A 24,093-nucleotide genomic window follows, 5' to 3' on the forward strand; every position below is an offset into this window, starting at 1 on the left:
TTACAAATCACTTACATTTTCATATGCATCAATCTGACACAAATGCAAATGTTTGTCTGTAAAGCCCGTTTTCATTATTATTATTTTTTTTTTTTGAAAGATTTGAAATATTATTTAAACACAATCTCTACCTCCAGCGATGTTAAAGCTTTAAAATGAATAAAACTATGTGAATCTGACAGTACTGTCTCTTTTCTATAATACCCAGCTGACTGTATTCTATATGACCTTTTATACATCACTGCATGCTTTGAGATAAATTTAAAATGTTCCATTGTAATTAATATTACCCCTGGCATTATTTTTTGTTTCTCTTTTTGTCTTGCTTTGTTCTGGTAAAAAAATACTCTAGTTCCCTCTTGTGGCCAGAGACTGAAGATGCAGAAAGGGCTCTAAACTATTTTCACCATACATGAGACATAGCAGAATAATTATTTGCGGACGATACAGAAAAAAATTGGCATTTAATAATTATACCGTGTGTGAGAATATGTGTGAATCTGCTATTTATTAATATAGGCATGTTGTTCAGATGTGAAAGAAAGAAATCTAAGGTTTTTTGTGCTACTTCTTTTGACATGCATGAGGATTTTTTTTAACAAATGTCATTATACTGTATATTTAGGACAAACAATAGGCTATAGAGAGTATAGCGCCTACTGTTTAGTGTTATAATTACACCATCTGTTTTTATTAATATTAAAAGTATTGATCAAATATTCGTTAGATGAGATTAGTATACAGTATATAGTATTTGCAAATATTTTGAGGCAGACTAATGGCCTCAAAGCGCAAACAGATGAGGACTAAAGCCATTGTCAAATAAAATTATAATAAATAAATAAACATAATGGATTTTATACAACTGTATATACTGTATATAGTACTTCTTAAGGTTTATATAATTATTCCTCTGCTGGAAGCTTTCACAATCCACACTTTGGACAAAGTCTGCAATTAAACAAACAGCATCCCACTTTGTCAATATGATCTGTGAACTGCCAGCCTATCAATCAATCCATTCTCTGCAGGAATTGTGGTCAGTATGATTTAGAAATTTGTAATAATCACTTTGTAATGCCACAGTAATATTTGTTTCATCTTTTGTATTGATATTAGTATGAGTCACAAAATTACAAAAATAAAAACAGCAAAAGTATAACTCTTGCAGATAATACATGCTGCACACGGGTAAACTGTAGAAAAAATGTGGCTTTTGGTCATTCACAGACCCACCTCTCTCTCTCTTACACACACACATACACACATAGGACACTGACCTTATAGCGACAGGCACACCAAGTAAGATCTGAAGTGATTCACTCCTCCAGAAACCAACGGCCAGCATGAATCTCAAGCTGTGTTTGTTGCTCCTTGTTCTCTGTGCCATCATTATCCCTGCACAGGTGTGTATGAACAGTTATATTTTACTTATAAATAATTACCTTACAACATAGCCAAATTATTGCCAATAATTTTAGAAACTATGAAGAGTTACTTAAGAATGTCTAAAGCTGTATTTTGTATAAATATTTATTAACTTTGTTTGCTACTAGAAATTTGGTAAAATTAGGATCGAAATTAAACCTTTGGCTCAATTATACAGTATTTGCACATGTATTCATATTATTCATTTAGCTTATCTTAATGATAATAATTAAAAAGAAAATGTAAAAAATTTCTTACCTCTGAACAGCTGAAGAAAGAGAAACATGACAAGCACGATGAACGTGATAAGCATGGTCATCATGATAAACAACGTGAACGTGATAAACCTCGACCCCATGATGGGAGGCCTGTTAAACATCCTGGAAAGAGAGGCAAAGCGAGACTTGAGTGTAAGTGGTTTCCTTCTGGGTTAAAATATAACTTCTATGCATTTATTTATGTATTTACAAATATTGTTTATAATGTATGATTTCAGACCTGAAGGCTGAGTTTGCCACCTCAGACGACTCTGATGATGATGACGATGCCAATGAATGGCTGTTTGAGCTTCAAGGGCGCAGAGGTATGGTTCATCAATCACAATTTTCCAGTGTATTGTGCGAATACACAACAATACAAAAGTCTGAAAGGATTTTTCACAATTTCCTTGGAAGAAATTTTGGCTTTTTGTTCAGTAAGAACATAATCAATGGATCAAAAGTGACAGTATAACAACATTTATAAAGATTCCTATATTGTTTATTTTTTCTAAAAAGTATAAATGATTTTAACATTGAAAATGCAAACCAGAATAATGTAAGCCTGAAGATTGAAGTTGCTTCATTAAATACATGAATGTATATGTATTTATATTCCACCAGTTCTTTGTTGTGATGGGAGAAACAAAGCTATTCAAAGCTTTAAATCAACTGACTATGCACTGACTATGTCAGTGGTTGCCAAAGTGCGGGTCGGGACCCCCTGGGAGTTGTGGGACAATGACGGGATTGCTTGGGGATTTCCAAAAGTCAAATAAATTTTATTAAACTATTAGAATGAATCTATTTTAACCATAAACCACAGAAGATAAAAATAGTAGTTTTTAATAGTAAAAAAATAACATGCAAATGAAAAGCCTTTACATTATTATTATTTTTCATACGATTGGTGTGTTTACATTAACAAGATTAACAACAAAGATTAACAAAGCAATAGCACCAGCTGCAGCAGATTGATTTTATAGCACCAGGTTAAACTTTCTGACACCTTTATGGCGATCAAATACATTAAAAATAAATACAGACCACTGTATGCAACTGAACATTCAGAATGATCTCTGATTCAAAACATTGTGTCCACCAGTCTCTTTAGGTAAGGTTAATATTAAATAAATAAAATTAATAAGTGACTATAAAAATAATATGGTTGTTAGACTGTTGCACTTTTTTGTGTTGTCAATATGCTCATGTTTATATAGGCCTATTGTGGGCAATATTTGTATATTTATAACCACCTCAGAGGACTTTGGGGGTCACGAGTCACTGGCATTGCTATTGTAGGGGTCGTGTGCTGAAAAGTTTGGGAACCTCTATGTGATCAATTTCCAAGACTTGTTTTGTTTATTCTTTGGAGGACTCACCAAAACAGGCTAGCTAATAAGATCTATTAACTACACAAACGTCTATTTAAAGCATCTACTAACTGCTCTATGTTTGCTTTCAGTTTGGTGGTAGTTGCAGAGGCATTGCCGCCCCTTTTATTTTATGTTCATTATTTTCATTATTAAAATAATTTAAAGTTTGTCAGTTCGCCTCTGTCTTCATGGCTAGGAAACCATCAGCTTCAATACACTTAGTTCACTGTATAAAAAAAAGCAGGTAAATCGATTAAGTACATAACACATTTTAGTGGATTGAACATAAAACAATTAAGTTGTCCTAAATTATGCTAATTTTAAATAAGTAGTTTGAATAAGCAGTGAAAATCTTTTTTTGAGTGTGTCGTTGTTGTGTAAATGTACATTGAGACATATTCCCTGTACTCTCATCTTTTCTTTAGTGATTTTATGTTCTGTTAAATAAAGTGCAACTTGAAATTTAGATTCTCCTGACCAAACTCTGACAATATCAAACTAAACCAACTAAAGTCAAGTCAAGTGGAGCTTTTTTTGTCATTCAGCTACATGTGTGGACATAAAGTGGAATGAAATTCCATGCCTTGCATTACCACGGTGCTACATAAATAAACAATCATAAATATAAACAGAAAACTGGACACAAGAGCAATTTTTAAACCTATTCAAACTAACATACTGGAGCGGTAATCAAACTCAATAGTATCTGGATGCAGCCTTTATGATGCAAGCTGAGATTGCATCTCTCAGCGATGCAATGTCAGACACAATGCATTCAATGGAGTGAGTGACGTCACTGTGACGGGTAGGGTTAGGTGGTTAGGTGAGCGCATTAAAAAGCATTGGATGCAGCTCAGATTGCACTGCACCAGGTCTGCATCCAGACCCCTCCCATCAAATTAGGCTATAAACTGTTTATTATACACATAACCTACAGAATATACAAATACTTTACGTAAAAAACAAACAATGTTCTGCAAGATGTTGTGCAAAACAGACACTTAAGGTTGAAAAAATACATAGTGCAGAAGTAAACTAAAATCAAACACATTTTTCCCCTTTGCTTGTTCAGGAAAATGTAGCTCAAGTCCATGCCTGAATGGAGGAACGTGTGTGGAAAGGGGAGGCACATACAAATGCAAATGTACCAAGCATTTTACGGGTTCCAGGTGTGAAAAAGGTACAGTATGTGCTCACTTAATTCTACCTGCACATTTACAGGCTTCACCGAGATACAGTACATGTGATGTATGTTTCAGCTAAAAAGGTTTGTAAAAGGGGAACCTGTGGAACGGGACTGTGTCTTCTGACCTTATCTCCTCCATACTATCGGTGCAAGTGCATTCCACCCTTTGCACCTCCAAACTGCAAAACACGTAAGATTTACAGCACTGAACTCATGCGCCATGTCTCTCAGAAGCAGATTTTGGGTTTGGGCTTAGAATCCTCAAACAAAAAGTTAACTGCTCTACAATCTGGACGAGCAATGTATATCTTTTGCACAAATATGCAAGTTGTATATTTGTCAATTCATGATTTATATCTTCCTTTTTTTCTAGCTACTCCATGTAATCCAAACCCTTGTCAGAATAATGGCAAATGTGTTACAGAGGAGGGGGATTTTGAATGTGTCTGCTCAGAGGGTTTCAGGGGACAATTTTGTCAAGTCGGTCAGTATATCCTGCCATCATTACAGAGATGATTTCTTTCACATAATAATTTAATAATTTTAAGTAAAATCTCAAAGTGCTACAGAAAAAAAACATAATGAGATAAAACAAAAGGACAAGTTAAAATCAGCTACCAACTAAGATTTTCTCAAAGACTAAGGCATGGTTTACACTAACATGTTTTCATTTTAAAACGCATAAGTTTTGCTATGTTTTGCTAGTTTACGCCTTCCATCCACACTGCCTCAGAGTTTTCAATCTCCACAAACTGAGCGTTTTGGAAATGCTGAAGAGGTCGTTTTCGTTTTAAAATGCTGCTGCTCCGTGTCAGTGTAAATGGGGGAAAACAGAGACATTTGAAAAGAAAACAGAGGCGTGGCTGCAGACGTGGCTGCAGATCTGATTGGGGCTTTTCCCTTAATATTGACTAGCCTACACAAAGTTCAGTCTTGCAACCTTTCCTTCCAAGTTCAGACTTACCAAGTTTGATATGGAAAACAAACTCCTGAGGACACAACGGGTAAATCTTCAAAGGCAACCATGTACCTATAACCTCATTCACATCACCCTGGCAATGGTGTTCACTATCTCAACAATAAAATGAAAACATGATTTAAGAAACTGCCTATTTTTATTTTTATATTAACTTAACAGATACCAAAAATGTTAAAGCATCGTGTAGCTACATATTTATATTACCGTCTTCTTCACTGTATGCATATTTATAACAAAATGGAGGCTATAACATGACTGCGTCATTTATTGTCAGTAAAAAAATATGAAACATACCCTCTCTTTTGCTGAATATCAGTTTTAATAATCAAAAATGGCCATTATAAAAGTATATGTACAATAAGTTTATGCAGTATAGGAAATAAAGGCAAGCAATCAGTCAAATATGCAGAATCAGTGTATGTGGTTACATTAATGAATATATCAACTTATCTTTGCGCTCAGCCAAAACACGTTACCTGAGAACAAGTAATAGAATCAAAAGACCAAAGTTGGGGAATATGTCGTTAGATATAGGCAACAGGATGAATTAAGTATCATGTTTAACAAATATAGTGAGATAAAATCCAGCGGTAGATTCTCGATGATCCGTCTGATGTGTATAGCTCTCACCAAGGGTTTCTATGCTCAAAGCACCTGCTGACTGCCTGGAGCTCAGACGTGCGCATACGCTGCATGCGTGATGTGCATTTTTAGCAGTGTAGTGTGGACGGAGAGCTGTTCAGAAACGCTAGGTGAAACACCAGTGTGTACCGGGATTCTTTTCATTCTTAAACGCTGTTTTAAATTAAAACATATCAGTGTAAACTGGGCCTAAAAGAAAAGGAAAAAAGCAATTTAAATATTCAAAATCTTCTTTCGAGCCTTTTTTAAAACCATCCAAGATTTGTGTCGCCCTCAAATGTTCTGGGAGAGAGAACAAAAGGCTCTGTCCCAAACTTTTGACATTCTGTTAACCATAGGTAAATTTGTAAATGCATTTCAACATTTTTGGAAATATTACTAAATAGACTCTTTGCTTATTATCTACTAAGGCTTTATTTTAATGGTATATGTGTTGTGACTCTTTCTCAGACCCAAATGACTGTTATATGGGGGACGGTCAGTCATACAGAGGAAAGGTGTCAGAGACAGAGGATGGGGATGACTGTCTCGACTGGAACTCTGAGTTTGTTCTGGATAAAGGAGCTTATCCAGCAGTAGCATTTGCATCAGGTGGAGGCCTGGGACCACATAACTTCTGCAGGTAAAAAAAAACTGAGACTTAAAATCTGATTTACGCGAGACTGGAGAATTTCTATAAACTCTTCTGGCTTTCATTTTATGTGAAAACATTTATTTGGTTTACATTTTTCTAACTATCTTTCTGACAGATTTTTCAATTAAGATTTTCATTGTGGTCTCAGACTGTTGCAGTCTGACAACGATGTGGGGTTGAACAGTAATAAACATGTAATCTAAAGTTAACTACAAATATATTACCTTTTGTGTAACAGAAACCCTGATGGAGATAAGAAGCCATGGTGCTTTATAAAGAAGGAAGGGAAACTTCGATGGGAATATTGTGATCTTAAAAAATGTCCCACAACAGGTAAGACTGATGATAATGACAGCATATCAACTGATGCTTTTCCATCATGAACTCTAATGGTACATTTACACAGGAGTGTGTTGTTGACACTTTACAAAAGACTGAAACTTCATGCTGAAAAAATCATCATATTAACTCATTGCAAATCACATTGCACTGCAAAACAACATAATAAGACTGAAGGTAGATTGAAATTCATACATACATGGTACATACATAAAGACTGGGCAATTACCCACCACAATACACTTTTTCATCATTTTGATGTTCCCCTATTGTCCAAAGTGATAGGCTAGTTTCTGCTGGAGAGTATTTTTATAAGGCAATCTGATTGGCTGACGCCTGTATTGGCGCTTTGAATGCCCCCCTCCCAAAATATATATTACAACACAACTCATGTGAACCACGCATTAAGCAAACAAGAAACATTAAAGGGGTAGTTCACCAAAAATTGAAATTCTGCTATTTACTCATTAGGGTACATTTACCCTATACCAGTTCCAAAACTCTTACTTTCTTCTGTTGAACACAAAGTGAATTTTTTATTTATGAACCAATTTTTAAGAGGATCATGTTCTTATGATTGACCAAGGCTGGACCTGCATTAGCTAATAAATCATTCTCCAATCACATGTTTCATAAATCACTATAAATATCCTTAGTCTTCATACCACAGTCATCTTTGTCTTGAAGAATCCCATCTTCCTCCCCTATTCCTCTCCCTTTTTCCTACATTGAGCCCAGTGGTTAGCACTGTTGCCTCACAGCAAGAACATCGCAGGTTCTGGTCCCTTCTGTGCAGAGCTTGCATGTTCTCCCCGTGCTCGTGTGGGTTTCCCTCGGCTTCTCTGGTTTCCTCCCACCATCCAAAGACATGCGTCATAAGTAAATTGACTAAATCAGATTGGCACCATAGTCAAGTTCCTAGCCAACAGTATTGTTTCCCTCATAAAGCAAATCGTCATTAGCCACGAATTAGCAGGGGAGTTTTTGAGATCTACCTCAATCTCCCCTCTCGCCCTGCAAATGGGAGGGAGCCCAGGGCTCGAGGATCTTTTGAGCTCAGGGATTCCTCCCAGGACAGCATGCCAAACAAGCTTATAATCAATCATCAGCTAAGTGTGAACTCTTGAAATATATCTAAAGAATGTTGGAAAGCAGCAATCATTCATAGTATCTTTTTTCCCTAATTTAGACGTCAATGGAAACACTTTTCAGAACATCTATTTTTGTGTTCAGTAGAATAAAGAAATTCATAAATGTTTGGAAACACTTGAGTGAGTTGAGTGAGTAAATTGACATGTTTGGGTAAACTATCCCTTTAAGGCTGACACTATATGTGAATGGACTGTATATCTGTGACATCAATACATTAGAATATCTTTGAACCATCTCTAATCCAGCAAATGCTTTAAAAATATGTAACCCTTCCGCGTGGATTGCTCTGTGTTCGATTCAAATCCACTTTGGTATCCAACATTTTTGGCATGTGAGACATGAAGATCAAGAATGATAAAGACCACAACTTCTAACATCAATTGGTAACACGCCTCAAGGTCAGCGGCCTACTAGCAGGCCATCATTACACTCAATCAACCATACCTTACTCCCATCTAGGTCACAGCACCTACAATACAAAAAACTACAATCTCTTGTGTAACTCTTAAGGCCAGGAGAATGAGGTTTGCTCACCATGATCAAAGGCAGGATTAGAATTTGCGGTTTCTGGCACCAGAGACAGGCAAGTTAACAAGGTTACTAAATGAAGTTCATTTATAAACTAATTTCGAGAGGATCACGTGCTTATGATTCAGCATAGCTGGTCCCGCATTAGCTAACGCATGATTGACCAATCAGATGATTCCTAACTCACTATAAATAACCAGAGTTTCTTACCTCAGTTATCTTCGTCTTGAAGAATCCCTCCTTCCACCCCTTCTCCTCCCCCCTTTTCCTTGATACGGTGGCTCAATGGTTAGCACTGTTGCCTCACCTCAAGAATGTCACTGGTTTAAGTCCTTACCAGGCCAGTCGACATTTCTGTGTGAAGTTTACCTGTTCTCTCCGTGCTCACGTGGGTTTCCCAGGTTCTCCAGTTTCTCCCACAGTCCAAAGACATTCGACATAGGTGAATTGATCAAACTAAATTGGCACCATAAATAAGCTCTTAATCAGCAGTATATCCCTCCATAGCAATCCCTAATTTGTCATTACTCATAAATAAGCAGGGGAGTTCTCGAGATCTACCTGAGCTCAAACTGAGCTCATCAGCTAAGTGTGAACTCTTGAAAGACTATAGTTGTTTGTCATTAAATAAGCTATTACTTATGTGTTGCACTTTTTTTCCCACACCTACTACAAAAAAATAGTGCCGACCACTGCGGAAACTCAACCCGTTACACATACACCCCGACCCTCTACTCACCAACCAACTGTACCAGCTAAGACAGGTAAGACCCCCTAATTACACACTATGAGTGATATCAAAGCAATAGCATAGTACATAATCTAGTTGTATCATATTCTAAATGCAGTACATTGCAATATTGATACAGTCCAATAACACTGGGACTGGGATCATTAACTATACTAAGTGAAGTTTATTTATGAACTAATTTCGAGAGGATCACGTGCTTATGATTGCTTGCAGCCGGCCCCGCATTATTTAATTTATGATTCACCAATCAGACGATTCCTAAGCCACTGTAAATACCCAAAGTACCATATAAAAGCCATCTTCATTTTGAAGAATCCCCCCCCCTCCACCCCTACTCCTCCTCCTTTCCTAGATGGGTGGCACGGTGGCCTAGTGGTTAGCACTGTTGCTTCACAGCAAGAACATCACTGGTTCTACTTACCAAGCCAGCCAACATTTCTGTGCGGAGTTTACACATTCTCCCCATGCTCACATGGGTTTCCCCCGGGTTTTCCGTTTTCCTCCCACCATCCAAAAATATACAACTTAAGTTAATTGATAAGCTACCTGAGCTCAAACTCCCCTCTCGCCTTGCAAACGGGAGGGAGCCCTGGGCTTGAGGATCTTATGAGCTCAGGGCTCTCTCCTGGGACAGCATCCCAAACAAGCTTCATAATCAATCATAAGCTAAGTGTGAACTCTTGAAATGTAAAATGTATTCACTCAAAAACAAAAAGGATTCTAAAGTATGCATACAATGAACCGTTTACTATCCCATGATAGCTTCATAATGTTGATTTTGCTGTAGCAATATATTTTGTGGTGAAAAGAAAATAGACAAAGTAAAGGCTACATGACATTCAAAGTCTGAACAAAAGACTTAAAGTCTCTGTAAGATTTTATAGAGAAAAAAATGGCATCATTTACTGAACATTTGACTTAAGTGATTTCAAACATAACTGCTAGAGATGCATGACAAATGAAACCAAAGAAAAACTGAAAACAAAGAGTACTAAAATTTGCTTAAAATACCATACATTTTTTTATTTTTGACCATATGGAGTCATGTGGCTGAAAATGCCTCTGCCCAAAACAAAATATGTGATTAACTATGAAATCAGTCAGCTCCAACTGTACAAGTTCTGCTATGATGATTTAAAAAAGCTGTGCAATATTCCAGCATTAACCGTCAATTATGTCTACAATTTAAGTTCACTCAGGTTCTTATTTATTGAACTGTTTTTATCTAAATCACTGTTGATTCTCATCATATTTTCCACAAATGCCACCCACCAGAACCCAGCACAACCCCAGAGAGCACCAGTTCACCCCAAAACACCATCCAACCTACCATAGCACCGGTGGTCAATGCTTCAACAAGCAGTTTTAACACTTGTGGTAAACCTGAGCCAAAAAAACAACTAAACCGTATTTATGGAGGCCTTAAAGCTATTCCTGGAGCACATCCATGGCAAGTATCAGTACAGGTCAGACCTAAAGGATCCAGCCTGGGGTACAGACATATCTGCGGAGGAACCCTTGTCAAGCCTTGCTGGGTGCTGACTGCGGCCCACTGTATGTGAGTATGGCATTTAAAATATTATACAGTACACTGACATCAGAAATGGTGTAATGGTCCTGTTGCTAACATAACAAAGAGTAGAACTTAAAGGGATAGTTCACCTAAAAATGAAAATTCTCTCAACATTTACTCACCATTGACTTGTTCCTAAACATGTTGAGTTTTTTTTTTCTTCTGATGAACACAAAAGAAAATATACTGAAGAATATTGGAAACTATTCTCATTGACTTCCATAGTATTTGTTTTTTCTACTATAGATTGTACTATAGATAAAATTCTTCAATACATCTTTAATATATCTAAACTATCCTTTTAAGTACAGACTGTGTTTGTAAAGTGCACCATTTAGGACACAATTTTGGTAAAGGGTACATCGGGGACAAAAATACACCAAGGCATAAACTTAGGAGAACAATCTTAAAGAATGATTACATTAGGTACGTTAAATATGTAGGATATCAAAGCTTAATGGTTAGTTGAAAGGTGGCACCTTTGTAAACCTATGGAAGTTTTGAATATGCACAAAATGTTAAACAAGATAAAATATTGGTTTGCCTTTTGGACTTTTCCGTAAATCATGTAGTGGGCGGTGTTAGTTGACTCATGGACAGGACTAAGTAAACAGATCATTATGTAATTTTTGCTCCATCTAAGCTATTTAAATCCATGACAACTGTTAACTTCTTCAGTTCAGTTCAGTTCAATGCATTGATTTATTTAAAAATGAACATGGTGATTTATTGTCTTACTTCCATCTTTAAGTGTTCTCAAATAAATTTTACATTTATTGTGGGGGGGTCTTTCAATTTGCTGTAAATAAGGCATGACATTTAATTTTCAGTATTATTTAAGTATTCTTAAATGCTTCTTACTTATTTGTTGTTATTTTAAACCACAGCTTAGTTTTGCTTTGTTGTGTTGTGTACAGCGATAAAAATTTTGAGTACAGTGTTGTATTGGGAGGACTGAATTTGATACAAAAGGAACCAACAGATCAGACTGTGTTGGTGGAGAACACAATCATTCATGAGAAGTTCAAGGAAACCCCTGACGTCGTCTACAATGATATTGGTGAATATTGTTTTTATTTTTCTATTAGTTTGTGTTTTCTTCTAATCAGGGTTTTATATCAAAATATCTGACTCTCTTTCTTAGCTGTGTCCAAAATCAGTTTCATTACTCTATTATTGGTCATTATTTTGTGTGGAAGTCATTCTTAGTGGTATCTAATATTATAGTGGGAAATTATCCTGAATTCTGAATGAAAGCATTAATGAATACTGAAGTGTAAAATTTAAATTAAATTACTACAACCTGGGCACTTCAAATTGAATCTTTCATTTGGGATGAACTATTTTAAAGGGTATGAGATGGAATGCAGCCTGTGTAGGGATCTCATATGATCTATCAATGCACTGTAATTTGCAACTCAGTGATTAAAGAATACCAATAATGCACTACCTCACCAAATAATGCACAATGCATTATTTTAATGTCTCTGTTACATGCCTGGGGTGTTGCTCTGTTGTTCACTCCTCCAATTTCTGTTTTTATTTGCTGTCTGCTCTTCTTACTTCATTTTGCATTTATTGTACATATTTGTAAACCTATTTTGGGTTATTTATATATTCTTTTTCTTTATCTTTCTTGTAATAAAGCGAACCACTTTTTTGCCACGTCATTGTCTGTGTTGATTCATAGCAGCTAACGTCTCAAGGGATATCTTAAAATATTGGGTTGTCATAATTATGTTAGGCCCTTTTTCATCCTCCGAGCCACACGGGGCGTAACAGTCTCATGAAAAGAAATTGTTTGCGTTAGTTCCATTGCTCTCTTCAAAACACAGTACTTATATCACTGAAAGAATCTGAATACTTTTCCATTCATTTTAATTCTTCATTTAGACCAGGGGTGCCCAAACCTTCTCTTATGAAGGGCCAAAAACCAAACTTAATTGGGGGCTGTGGGTCGAAGTTTTCATGAGTAATCTTCTAATTTATTTCCTAATATTTAAAAATAACTAGAAAACATGGCTTTAAATTATATTAATGAATGCAATATATTTAAAAGAAAATGTTTAATAAATGTATTCCAGCAAAAACATCAACAATCCCATTATTACAACAAAGTTCAATGCTCAATACACTAAGCTGCACCAGCCTTTGCCTTGATTAACTCATTTAGACAAAAGAGTAAACACGAGTAATAAGGAGTAAACTATGAAACATCAGAAAAATAAACAAAAGTACAGGCAGAAACTTCAAAATAAAAGTCAAACAAGAATAAGAACTTCCAAACAATAAAACACAAAAAGTTACACAAAATTGGTTGGTTTTCACACGAGTAATCTTTCTATTTTAAAAATTCAGGAGAAACCCTTCAAACTACATCATAACTACATCTGTCTTATTTTCTTTGCTGTGGTGCAGCTCTGTTGAAACTGAAAGCCACTAATGGAGAATGTGCTAAGGAAAATCAGTTTGTAAAGGCGGCCTGCTTGCCCAGTGAACCTTTTCCAGATGGAGCAGAATGCAGCATTTCTGGATGGGGAGCAACAGAGACATGTATGTTTTTATGTCCATTTTAACACTTATTTTACAGGTAATCTTTGAAAAGACTTAATCTGATTTATTTTGTTTCTGTCTGTAGCAGAGCATGGCTCCATGCATTTGCTTGATGCAAAGGTTTTGCTGATTTCTCAAGAAGCTTGTTCCAGCAATAAGGTTTATGAGGCATTATTGGATGATGGCATGTTTTGCGCTGGCTATCTTAAAGGAGGAGTGGACTCCTGTCAGGTGGGTGATCATTTTAACTCTTTAAAGCAATAGTTCACCCAAAAATGACTGTTAAGTTGACTGTTAAGTTGACTGTTAAGTTGACGTAACTTAATTCTTATAATTATGTAAATAGCTCATTTACTTAATTATTTCAATGGCAATGGGTTTACTCACTTTAAGTAAAGTCAACTAATCACTTTAAAAGCAACAAGTTTATTTACATTTTATAAAGTAATGTCAACAAATTGGTTTGAAAATAACAAGCTTACTAACTTTAATAATATATTTTTAAAGAAAGTCAACTTGTTGCTTTAAAAGCAACAGGTTAACTCATTTAATTAAAGTCAACTAATCACTTTAAAAGCAATGGCCTTACTCTCTTTTTAAAGAAAGTCATCTAATTGCTTTAAAAACAAGGAGTTTACTCAATTTTTTACGTAAAATCAACTAAATGCTATAAAAGCAGTAGGTTAACCCACTTTTTTAAAGTAAAGTTGACTAATCAACTCAAAATCAATGGGATTACCCACTATTTTAAGTAAAGTCAACTAATTACTTTTTACAGTAAAAGCATGTTCTTTGATATACTGCTAAAGAAACATATCACATTTTACAGGGTAAATGAGTAAATCAGCAGCAAACCTTATACAGGTTAACCTGTATTTCTTTAACTTAATTTTGTTAGTCATATTGACCTGCAGCACACTATAAGACTATAAAACACTGAACTTGTTTTCTGACAGGGTGACTCTGGTGGGCCTCTCACCTGTGAGAGGAATCAAACACACTATGTCTACGGTGTAGTGAGCTGGGGAGACAGCTGTGGAGAGAAGAACAAGCCTGGTGTTTATACCAGAGTCATGAAATATTTGGACTGGATCAATAAAAACATCGCTGGGAAAAAGTAGCATGTCAGAGAAAGATTAATCAAAGCTACATGTTTTTTTTTTTTTTTTGCTGTGTACTCTGATCTACCAGTACTGTTTGTACACATTTTTTGTTGTAGAATTTGAGATGAGTTAATAAAACAAATCTTTGTCATCACAAAATTCTTTTTGTTCCTTGCATGACATGGTGATAAATATTCATTCATTAATTTACTTTTCATCTTAGTCCCTTTATTAATCAGGGGTTGCCAAAGCGGAATGAACCGCTAACTTATCCAGCATATGTTTTACGCAGCAAATGCCCTTCCAGCCGCAACAAATACACTCTCATTCACATACATACACTATTGACAAGTTAGCCTACACAATCTACTTATATTGAATGTCTTTGGGTTTGTAGGGGAAACCCACACGAACAGAGGGAGAACATGCAAACTCCACGCAGAAACTGACTCAAACCAGTGACCTTTTTGTTGTGAGGCGACAGCGCTACCCGCTGGACCACCGTGCCACCCGTGATAAATATAGATTTTTTTTTAATTCTCAAATATCCAATTTTAAACACCTATCATTTAAATGTCATCTATCTTTTTATCAGTTTAATCTGTACTTGTTTGCTACTTCTTACTATGTCTCTGCCTGATCTCACAAGGAAATGTAACTATTTTATTCAGTTTAGTTACTAATTTGTACGAGTTCAGTCGTATGAAAATGTACAATATTAAAAAGGAGGCGTGGCACCAAACCCCACCCCTAAACCCAACTGTCATTGGGGGAGAAGCAAATTGTACTAATCTGTACAAATGAGATCGTACAAATTCATACAAATTAGCCACTAAATCAAAAAGTTACGAGTTGCCGTGAGATTGTGTTGTACTTCTAGCTGTCTACAAAGAGACATAGCCATTCAAAGGTGTGGAATCAGTAAGATTTTATACAAATTGTTTTAATCAATGTATTGAATTAATCAAATGTGATGGTAAAGTATAATGATACAAACTCTCTATTCATGAAAGAATGCAGAAAATGATTTCTACAGTTTCCTAAGCAGCACAACTGTTTATAAATTTCAGTCTTTTGAGCTTCAAATTTATAAATTAACCTTTTAAAAAAACTTTAAACTTTGCTATGGCATGAATAGAATTTTAAAATAAAATGTTAAAGTCTGAAAAAAAATGATGTTTATAGAAATCATTCATTCATTTTCTTTCCGGCTTGGTCCCTTTATTAATCTAAGGTCACCACAGCGAAATGAACCACCAACTTATCTGGCATATGTTTCGCGCAGCGGATGCCCTTCATCCAAACATCCATACACACTCATACACTATGGACAATTTAGCTTAGCCAATTCACCTATAGCGCATGTCTTTGGACTGTGGGGAAAACCGGAGCACCTGGAGGAAACCCACGTGAACATGGGGAGAACATACAAACTCCACACAGAAATGCCAACTAACCCAGCCGAGGCTCAAACCAGTAACCTTCTTGCTGTGAGGCAACAGTGCTACCCACTGCGCCACCATGATGCCCTGTTTATAGAATTTATAAAAATAATGTTTTCTACTTTATTTTTATTAAAGACTTCTTTCAAAAACCATGACATAAATGATCAACCCCAGAGTTTTGGACATGACGTGCCTATCTATTCTGCATAAACACAGTAAGCATGCTATAAAATTATTTTAGTATGCTTTATGTGTTGCAAGACAAACTAACAAATGTACTGCGCACCTAAAAGTTTGCAATCACAAACAACTTTAAGTTAAAGATGATTAGAATTGACAGATTTTAATAGGTTTTGAGTTTGTACCCTGAAGATCATGACCAGGACAAAGAGCCAAGTATAAAGCATCTTTAAATGTCCCAGCACAGAATGAGTACAGCGGTGTCATACTATCCACCGCTAAAAATGTCACCAAACCTCCAGGAAAGCTGCAGAAGATCCCTATCCGATGGAAGCACTTGGAGATTGGCAAAGGATGAGATATACCTCCGTGCCATGCATTGTAGTCTCCATCAAAATACTCCAGACACCAAGATTCAGTATGGCGGCCCAACCAGCAGTCCTCCTTTTGGCCTCTTCTTGGGATAGATGAATAAGTGAGACCCAACTCCCAGTAGATCTTTCCGCTCACATCAATTTCCCAATAATGGTGGCCAGAGTTCCAGCACTGGATGCTCAAGACATTCAGAGTGGTGTCGAAGCGTCCCTCATGCTCAGGGACGTCTTGCCATTCATCTGTGAAAGTGGCGCAGTCTCCGTTAGATGAAACGATTAACTTGGGATGAGCAGTGGAAGGGTCCAGGACCACTTCTGAGGAATCTGGAAAATAAAGATAAATGAAAAGCTGATGTTAATTTAGTCATTATCATCATTAAAGTCATTAAATTAGTTGAAAAATATAGGGACATTTTTTCTTCTGTAAAATATTTCAAAGAGATTTTTAGCTGAAACTGTGGTCCTTAGTGAGTAGAGCTGCACAATTTATAGAAAAAGTATCATTATTGCGATAATAGCAATATTCATATTACAGAGAAGTGGACAATACATATATAATAATAATAATAATAATAATAATAATAATAATAATAATAATTATTATTATTATTATTATTATTATTATTATTATTATTATTATTATTATTATTATTATTTTATAAATCACCAAAGACTACAGTTTCAGCTAAAAAATGAAGTTACATGAGGATAAGCACATTTCAGCAAATAAAAAATAAATAATTTATTTGAGGTCAATTTAAACCAATGGCAATAACCATAATGGTAACTTCAGCTATGGTTTTAGTTATGTCAAGAGGCCTATAAGCATTTTTTTCTATTGGGCTTGCCTGCACCTGAAATGTACATGCATTTACAGTGATCATAAGTGGTCAACTGAGTAAAATGACTTCTTCTGACTTCTTCTTCGAGATGCTTCCATCTTATTTCATCACACTCTACAAGACTTTCACAAGAATACTATAGAACAAATTGACCCACATGAGCGGAAAAGCAAACCAATGTAAAGGATATGGATGACAACAACAATTATAATTTGATTAATTCAATTTAGTACATAAACCTTGTTTCACACACAAAAAAAGGATTTTTGGCTGTTTGAACATTCAACCCAACATGGGTGATTGCATTAAGAAAGTTTACACCTGTATTTACTGTCATCCACTTGTGAACAGATAGACAAAATGCTTAATACTTGATGTAATTGGAGCCCAAGGAAGTCTACTATTTTGTTCAGTGAGCTAAAAACACACCTTTATTTAATACAAGGCTTTTATGGACAAGGTCAACACTTTTATGTGTCACAGTAACTCACAGCTCTTCAGCAGCCTCTTGGCCACAGGGATCTGGGAGCGGATAAACAGTAGTAAATTGTTGGTGAGGCCCAGTAGCTGATCTGATTTCACCTCATCAAGTTTTATGAGACCTGGGTCCGTTGCTGTTAGCAATTCCAGCATCCTGCCAACAGAAAGATATCAACTCCACAGATAGCACTTGTCCTCTGTATAAAAGGCTCAGGGTTATAGGGTTAGCACCTGATTAAGTTCTTTATATAAACTATCAATTGTCCCAAATAACATAACATAATTAATTAATTCATTTTCCTTCGGCTTATTCCCTATATCATCAGGGGTTGCCACAACGGAATGAACCGCCAACTTTTCCAGCATATGTTTTACACAGTACTGGGCAACACTCATACACACACGCACTTATACACTACGGCCAATTTAGTTTGTTCAATTCACCTATACCGCATGTCTTTGGACTGTTGGGGAAACCAAAGCACCCAGAGGAAACCCACGCAAACACAGAACATGCAAACTACACACACAAATGACAATTTGTCCAGCTGGGACTCGAACCAGCGATCTTCTTGCAGTGAGGTGCTAACCACTGAGCCACTGTTGCCCACACCGTAAATATTGTCCAGATCAGTGGTGTAGTCCTAAAAAAAAGGTGGTGTATATACTAGTACAGTTCATGAGGTAATCGCAAAAGTTTTAGGGGGGCTGAATGGAAATATAGGAGGGCTAAAGTGGCACCCATGCTGTTTTATCATTTTACTTGAACGTTTCAGCGAGACATCATTCAGCTGATTTGTTGTGATCTTCGAAAAACTCACGAAATGTTCTCACAGTTGCTGCGGTCGTCAGGGGGCAGGGAATGGTGCAAGTTAAACAAAAATGCACCCACTGCAACAAATTAAGATGCCAGTTAAAAACACTCGGTATACCGTTAAAGGAGACGCGAATACACATAAATTAGGGACATTTAATCACCAAAACAAGTGAGTATACCGAGGGTATGATCCTCAGAAGTCGTAATACCCAAACAGCTCATGGAAAAAAGTAGGCATACTGAGTATACGTGAGTATAGCAAGGACTACACCACTGGTCCAGATTATATCTGAAATATTGACCATTTTTAGGATCATTTTAGGATAAAGTTCACATTCTGGATAGCCACAATTCTATATATTGTTTGTTTTTGCATCACTCCACATTTTAATGAATTGTAATTGTATGTATCATCTCAATTGTATGAATCTGTTACAATTGATTTTATTAGACAAAACTATAGTTCTAAAGTATGTTCACCAATTAATTATTTTCATATAAATATAATTATAGTTTTAAACATTTATAATATACAGTCGAGCCTGAAATTTTTCATACTCAATGCAAATTCTAACTTAAAGTTACTTTTATTAAACCAGCAAGTTGACTTGAAATGACACAGGCTTCTCCCAAAGTCAGAATTTGCCAGGGGTATGAATCATTTCGGTCTGGACTGTATGTCATCATGCAATTTTATTTATCACCGGCAAAACTGATCTTTTAGGAATCATTCTAATATGCTGACAAGGAAACATTTGTTTTTATCATGATCCTAATTTACAACACTTATTTCAAGAGTTCACACTTAGCTGATGATTGATAATGAAGCTTGTTTAGCATGCTGTCCTGGGAGAGAGCCCTGAGCTCAGAAGATCCTTCCGTTAGCAGAGCGAGAGGGGAGTTTGAGCTCAGGTAGATCTCGATGAACTCCCCTGACTTGTTAATGGCTAACGACAGATTATAGGGATAGCCTATTACTGCTTACTAAGAGCTCGTCTATGTGGCAATTTGTTATGGTCAAATAACTATATCGCATGTTTTTGGACTGTAGGAGGAAACCAGGGAATCCAGGGGAAATGCACTCGAGCACTGGGAGAACTCTGCACAGAAATGTCGACTGATCCAGTAAGGACTTTTAACCAGTGACATTCTGCTGTGAGGGCAACAGCGCTAACCACTGAGCCACCTTGTTACCCAATTTAGAAAAAAAGAGGGAGGGGTGGGAGGGGAGATTCTTCAAAATTAAGATACTGAGGTAAGAAACTCTTGTTATTTAGAATCGTCTGGTGAATCACGAGTTAGCTAAAGCGGGACCAGCCGTGGACAATCATAAGCACAAGCTCCTCTCGAAATTATAAATAAACTTAACATCAAGAAACATTCATATTATCATAGTTGAAATAATGTTTAATGCCTAAAATGTTTGTGGAAACTTATTTAAAAAAACTGAATTCTCTGAGTAGAAAGTATCTGAAAAAAAAATCTATAATTTGCATTATAAATGTCTTTACAGTTACACATGATCAATTTAATGCATCTACTCTACTGAATTTCTTTCATAACTAATTAAAACGGTGTATCTGCCATTAAAATATTAAGATAAAAATAAAGTATTTCAAATATATAAATATAAAAAATATTAAGTTATAATAAGGGAAAGACATATTCTTTAAACAATCTAAAATGTTTAATAATCAACCCAACAGGTCAATACAGTGATACTTTATTCCATATATCTTTCTTTTTTGGAAACAAACTACCTCCAATTACTTATTGAGTCTATATGATGCTTGTATAATCAAAGTAGGGCAAATTCAGAGTCTTATCAGAATATTCTTATGAATTTAAACTCATTTAGTGGGGCCTTAAAGATTTAAAATGGAATAAAAAGTTTTTCCAGTTAGCATATTCCAGCAAGACAAGCGGTACTTCATAAATGCACATGAATTCAACAGTAAAACAATCTGCAATAATAATGCCTATGCAGATGAATCATTCAGATTTCATAATGTTGCTCAAAGGCTTGACATAGTGACAAAATAACCTCTGTTAAATGCGCTTCTAAATATACATACCTTTCCTCATTCATTGTGACCTATAAGAGAGAGAGAGAGAGAGAAAATACATAGTGAGAACCTATTGTGTTGCATAGATGATGTTTCACATTGTAACACTGTGGTTATTTGAATTATTTGCCATATGATATTTTCATGACAGCCTGATAACACAAAACAAGTCCCCAACTTTTGGCCAAGAAGCTGTTCTTCTGATTAAAAGCTCACCATTTCACCAGGCTGAGAGTGATTGTCTGCCATGGCTTCATTCAGCTGGACCTCAATGTCTCTGAGGATTCCATGGTTTGTCTGAATGAGCTTGTCCAGTGCTCGTAGCGCCGCCATCTCCTCCATCTCCAGCAAGGACATGGAGATCCTGCAATCCTCCTCTAGAACCTTTTGCATCTCTTCATACTTCTTCACTATACTCTCCCTCATCGCAGACGACTTTAACTAAAGAAGACGAGGGATGCTTTATAACTAGACTCAACCAACTAATGAATAAATATAAATGATCATTTGTACTTAGTTTCTTAACTTAATAGATTCATTAAATATTCTAAAATCAATCCATGCACACTACCATTCAAATGTTTGGGGATGGTAAGAGTTCATTCATTCATTCATTCATTTTCTTTTCGGCTTAGTCCCTTTATTAATCAGGGGTCACCACAGCAGAATGAACTACTAACTTATCCAGCATATGTTTTAAGCAGCGGATGCCCTTCCAGCCACAACCCATCAATGGGAAACACCCATACACTCTCACATTTACTCACATATGGGCAATTCACTTATTTAGCGCATGTCTTTGGACTGTGGGGGAAACCCATGCGAACACAGGGAGAACATGCAAATTACACACAGAAATGCCAACTGATACAGCCAGGTCTCGAATCAGTGACCTTCTTGCTGTGAGGCGATCACGCCACCCACTGTGCCAACATGACGCCCATGGTAAGAGTTTTTTATTATTATTATTTATTCATTAATAATTTCTTTTTGCCTTTATTGTGATAGGACAATAGATGACCAGAAATGAAGTTGGGATGGGATCAGGAAAGGTCCACAATTCCGGACTCAAACTTGGCATGCCAGAGTGTAGTTACACTATATGTTTTGATGCACTGACCACTAGGCTACTGGTGCAGGGGAAAAAAGCCAACTAAGGCTGAAATAACTTTATATAAATAAATAGTAATTAAGACAGCAATATTGAACAGAAAATTATGTCATTTATTTGAAAACAAACAAACAACAATACTAACAATTACAGTACAAAAAACATTAAAATGGTAATATTAAACATACATTTACACACAAAATGACAAAAGCTATTATCTTATAAATAATTTTTAAAAGAATGTTTTCAATTTTAACATATTTGAAAATGCTATTATCCCTGCGATTTCAAAGATGAAAATTCAGAGACATGATCCTTCAGAAATAATTCTAACATTAGGATTTGATGCTGATGAAACTAAAAAGTTTAATTAAAAAACTGTATTTCTTTAAACTACAGATGTAACATGCTAAATATATTTAGTCACTTTTTAATCAATACTATTTATATCAGCTAAATAAAATAATAAAAAATAATATAAAACAGACCTATTTTGAACAATAATGTAATCCAGGCACAAAAAACTACTGACCCCTTTTGAACAAATGCTTACTAAAACAGCCTCCCCCATTATATTTTGTATTGTTAAAAAACATTCAGTTTGGCAGCAGTGTAATATTTTGTTATACTTTCATAATTATGGAAAATGAAAAAAAAAAAAAAAAAAAAGATATTTATAGTTCGGACTTACTTTGATTTCATTTTGCTTGCCGGTCAATTTCTTCAGTCTACACCTGATCACTTCCCTTTGCCTTGTAAGATGATCCTGGATATTTCTTTGCATGTCTGGATGAGAAAACCAACACAAAACAAATGAATATTTATTACACTTGGAAATATTCTTATGTTTTCAAAATTAAATATTCATAAATAAATCAATAAATAAATCAATCAATAAATAAATAATGATTTATATCTTTTAAACATTAATATTTGTTTTTTTTTTAATAAAAGACTCACCTGCCCCTTTCATGCCACCTTGTTTGACTGAATGGTCAGGCTGAGACTGTCCTTTATGTTCCTTTTCAACAAATCCTCCGGGAGTAAACCTGCAACTATGTAGTCCATCCAGCAGGAGAGATTTTGAGGAGCTCATGCTTCACTATTAGTGAAAGCAGATCACACGGGTGGGTCACAGTGGCATGATCCTGCCAGAGATAAATGTCATTCACCTTGACTTGTCGCTATGCCGCATCTGTCACTGCACAGCCAATCGCCACCTGTGACAGCAAACTCACATGCCGCTTCCTCTCCACGCCAATTTTAGAGCTGGTATTTAAAGAAAGGGATAGTGAGACACCGTCCCATGTGGATTCATAACAAGCAAGCTTTGTAATACAGTCTGCGTGTGCACTCTACAATGGCTATTAACGTTACTTGGAATGAAACGAAGTGAAAGTGAATTCTGGGAAATGCAGAAAGAGAAGGTCAGTCTTCGTGTAGAGACACACGCTATGATTCAGAATGTGGATGAAAGCGAACATCTGAGCACATCTGAACGAAAATAATCAAATATGTTTAACTTTGAGCCCTCAGGTGAGCCCAGCAGATGGCAGCAGAGCTTGCATATGGCTGGACATATTGGAGAGAATCAAATGATTCCCTTCTGAATAAGAGGATTTATTGGATTTATGACTAAAAATAGTCACCAGTCATTATAAATACTACCATTCATGCTGGTGCTACAAAACAGTAACAGTTGTAGTTTTGTATTTTTTCCTCAATAATATTATTAGCTTAGACAACTTTTGAGCAAATGCATTAAAGAAATAAGAAAAGAAAAGATAAATAAGATAAACTAACAAAACTAAGATTTAATTTCTCAAAAATATCTTGGTACTTTTTAAAAATGTAAATAAATGTGTAAATTAGTTATTTATACACTGTAAAAATAATGACAAAAAGTCAAGACAACAGATATTTTTATGTTGCTTTTACTTATTTTAACAAGTTAATCAAGTTTTAACTACATTTTTAGATATTTATTAGCTTTTACATTTTCAGGTTATACAAAGTTAAACTTGAAATTTTAAGTCAGTTTGGTTGATGTAAGTCAGTGTTTCTCAACCACGTTCCTGGAGGACCACCAGCACTGCAAGTTTTGAATGTCTCCTTTGTCCGTCACACCCATTACAGGTCTTTCAGTCTCTGCTGATTAGTGATGATCTGATTTAGTTGTGTTTAATTAAGGAGACATGGAAAATGTGCAGAGTTGGTGGTCCTCCAGGAAAGTGGTTGAAAAACACTGATGTAAGTTGACTAGAAAAGTTTGATTCA

The 24,093-nt window shown here is 35.8% G+C and overlaps 2 protein-coding genes across 2 annotated transcripts; one reads left to right on the plus strand and one right to left on the minus strand.

Moving 5' to 3' along the window:
• The first annotated feature begins 1,278 nt into the window (after positions 1-1,278).
• Positions 1,279-14,623, plus strand: LOC130240166 (hyaluronan-binding protein 2-like). The gene is made up of 14 exons (XM_056471601.1): positions 1,279-1,406; positions 1,697-1,838; positions 1,925-2,011; positions 4,134-4,241; positions 4,321-4,437; positions 4,621-4,731; positions 6,319-6,490; positions 6,741-6,835; positions 9,205-9,285; positions 10,548-10,830; positions 11,763-11,905; positions 13,264-13,398; positions 13,484-13,629; positions 14,355-14,623. Exons 1-14 carry the CDS (start codon positions 1,347-1,349, stop codon positions 14,517-14,519), a joined length of 1,845 nt encoding a protein of 614 aa, XP_056327576.1. The 5' UTR covers positions 1,279-1,346; the 3' UTR covers positions 14,520-14,623.
• A 1,569-nt stretch (positions 14,624-16,192) lies between these two features.
• LOC130240058 (probable E3 ubiquitin-protein ligase TRIML1) lies at positions 16,193-22,870 on the minus strand. The gene is made up of 6 exons (XM_056471475.1): positions 22,777-22,870; positions 22,508-22,602; positions 20,922-21,146; positions 20,715-20,734; positions 17,834-17,976; positions 16,193-16,824 (listed from the first exon to the last, which is right to left on the minus strand). The coding sequence occupies exons 1-6, from the start codon at positions 22,787-22,789 to the stop codon at positions 16,274-16,276; spliced, it is 1,047 nt and encodes a 348-aa protein (XP_056327450.1). The 5' UTR covers positions 22,790-22,870; the 3' UTR covers positions 16,193-16,273.
• Between the last annotated feature and the right edge of the window lie 1,223 nt (positions 22,871-24,093).

The sequence above is a fragment of the Danio aesculapii genome, chromosome 13 (assembly GCF_903798145.1).
Source record: "Danio aesculapii chromosome 13, fDanAes4.1, whole genome shotgun sequence".
Lineage (NCBI taxonomy): Eukaryota > Metazoa > Chordata > Actinopteri > Cypriniformes > Danionidae > Danio > Danio aesculapii.

Bases quoted from the DNA above. Each gene is read 5' to 3' on its own strand.
- LOC130240166 (XM_056471601.1), top strand. From the start codon at position 1,347: ATGAATCTCAAGCTGTGTTTGTTGCTCCTTGTTCTCTGTGCCATCATT. The intron at 2,012-4,133 runs GTATGGTTCATC...TTGCTTGTTCAG, and splicing joins TGAGCTTCAAGGGCGCAGAG to GAAAATGTAGCTCAAGTCCA. The intron at 4,242-4,320 runs GTACAGTATGTG...TGTATGTTTCAG, and splicing joins GGGTTCCAGGTGTGAAAAAG to CTAAAAAGGTTTGTAAAAGG.
- LOC130240058 (XM_056471475.1), bottom strand. The intron at 21,147-22,507 runs GTAAGTCCGAAC...CGTCTTCTTTAG, and splicing joins GCAAGCAAAATGAAATCAAA to TTAAAGTCGTCTGCGATGAG. The intron at 20,735-20,921 runs GTGAGCTTTTAA...TCTCTCTTATAG, and splicing joins ACTCTCAGCCTGGTGAAATG to GTCACAATGAATGAGGAAAG.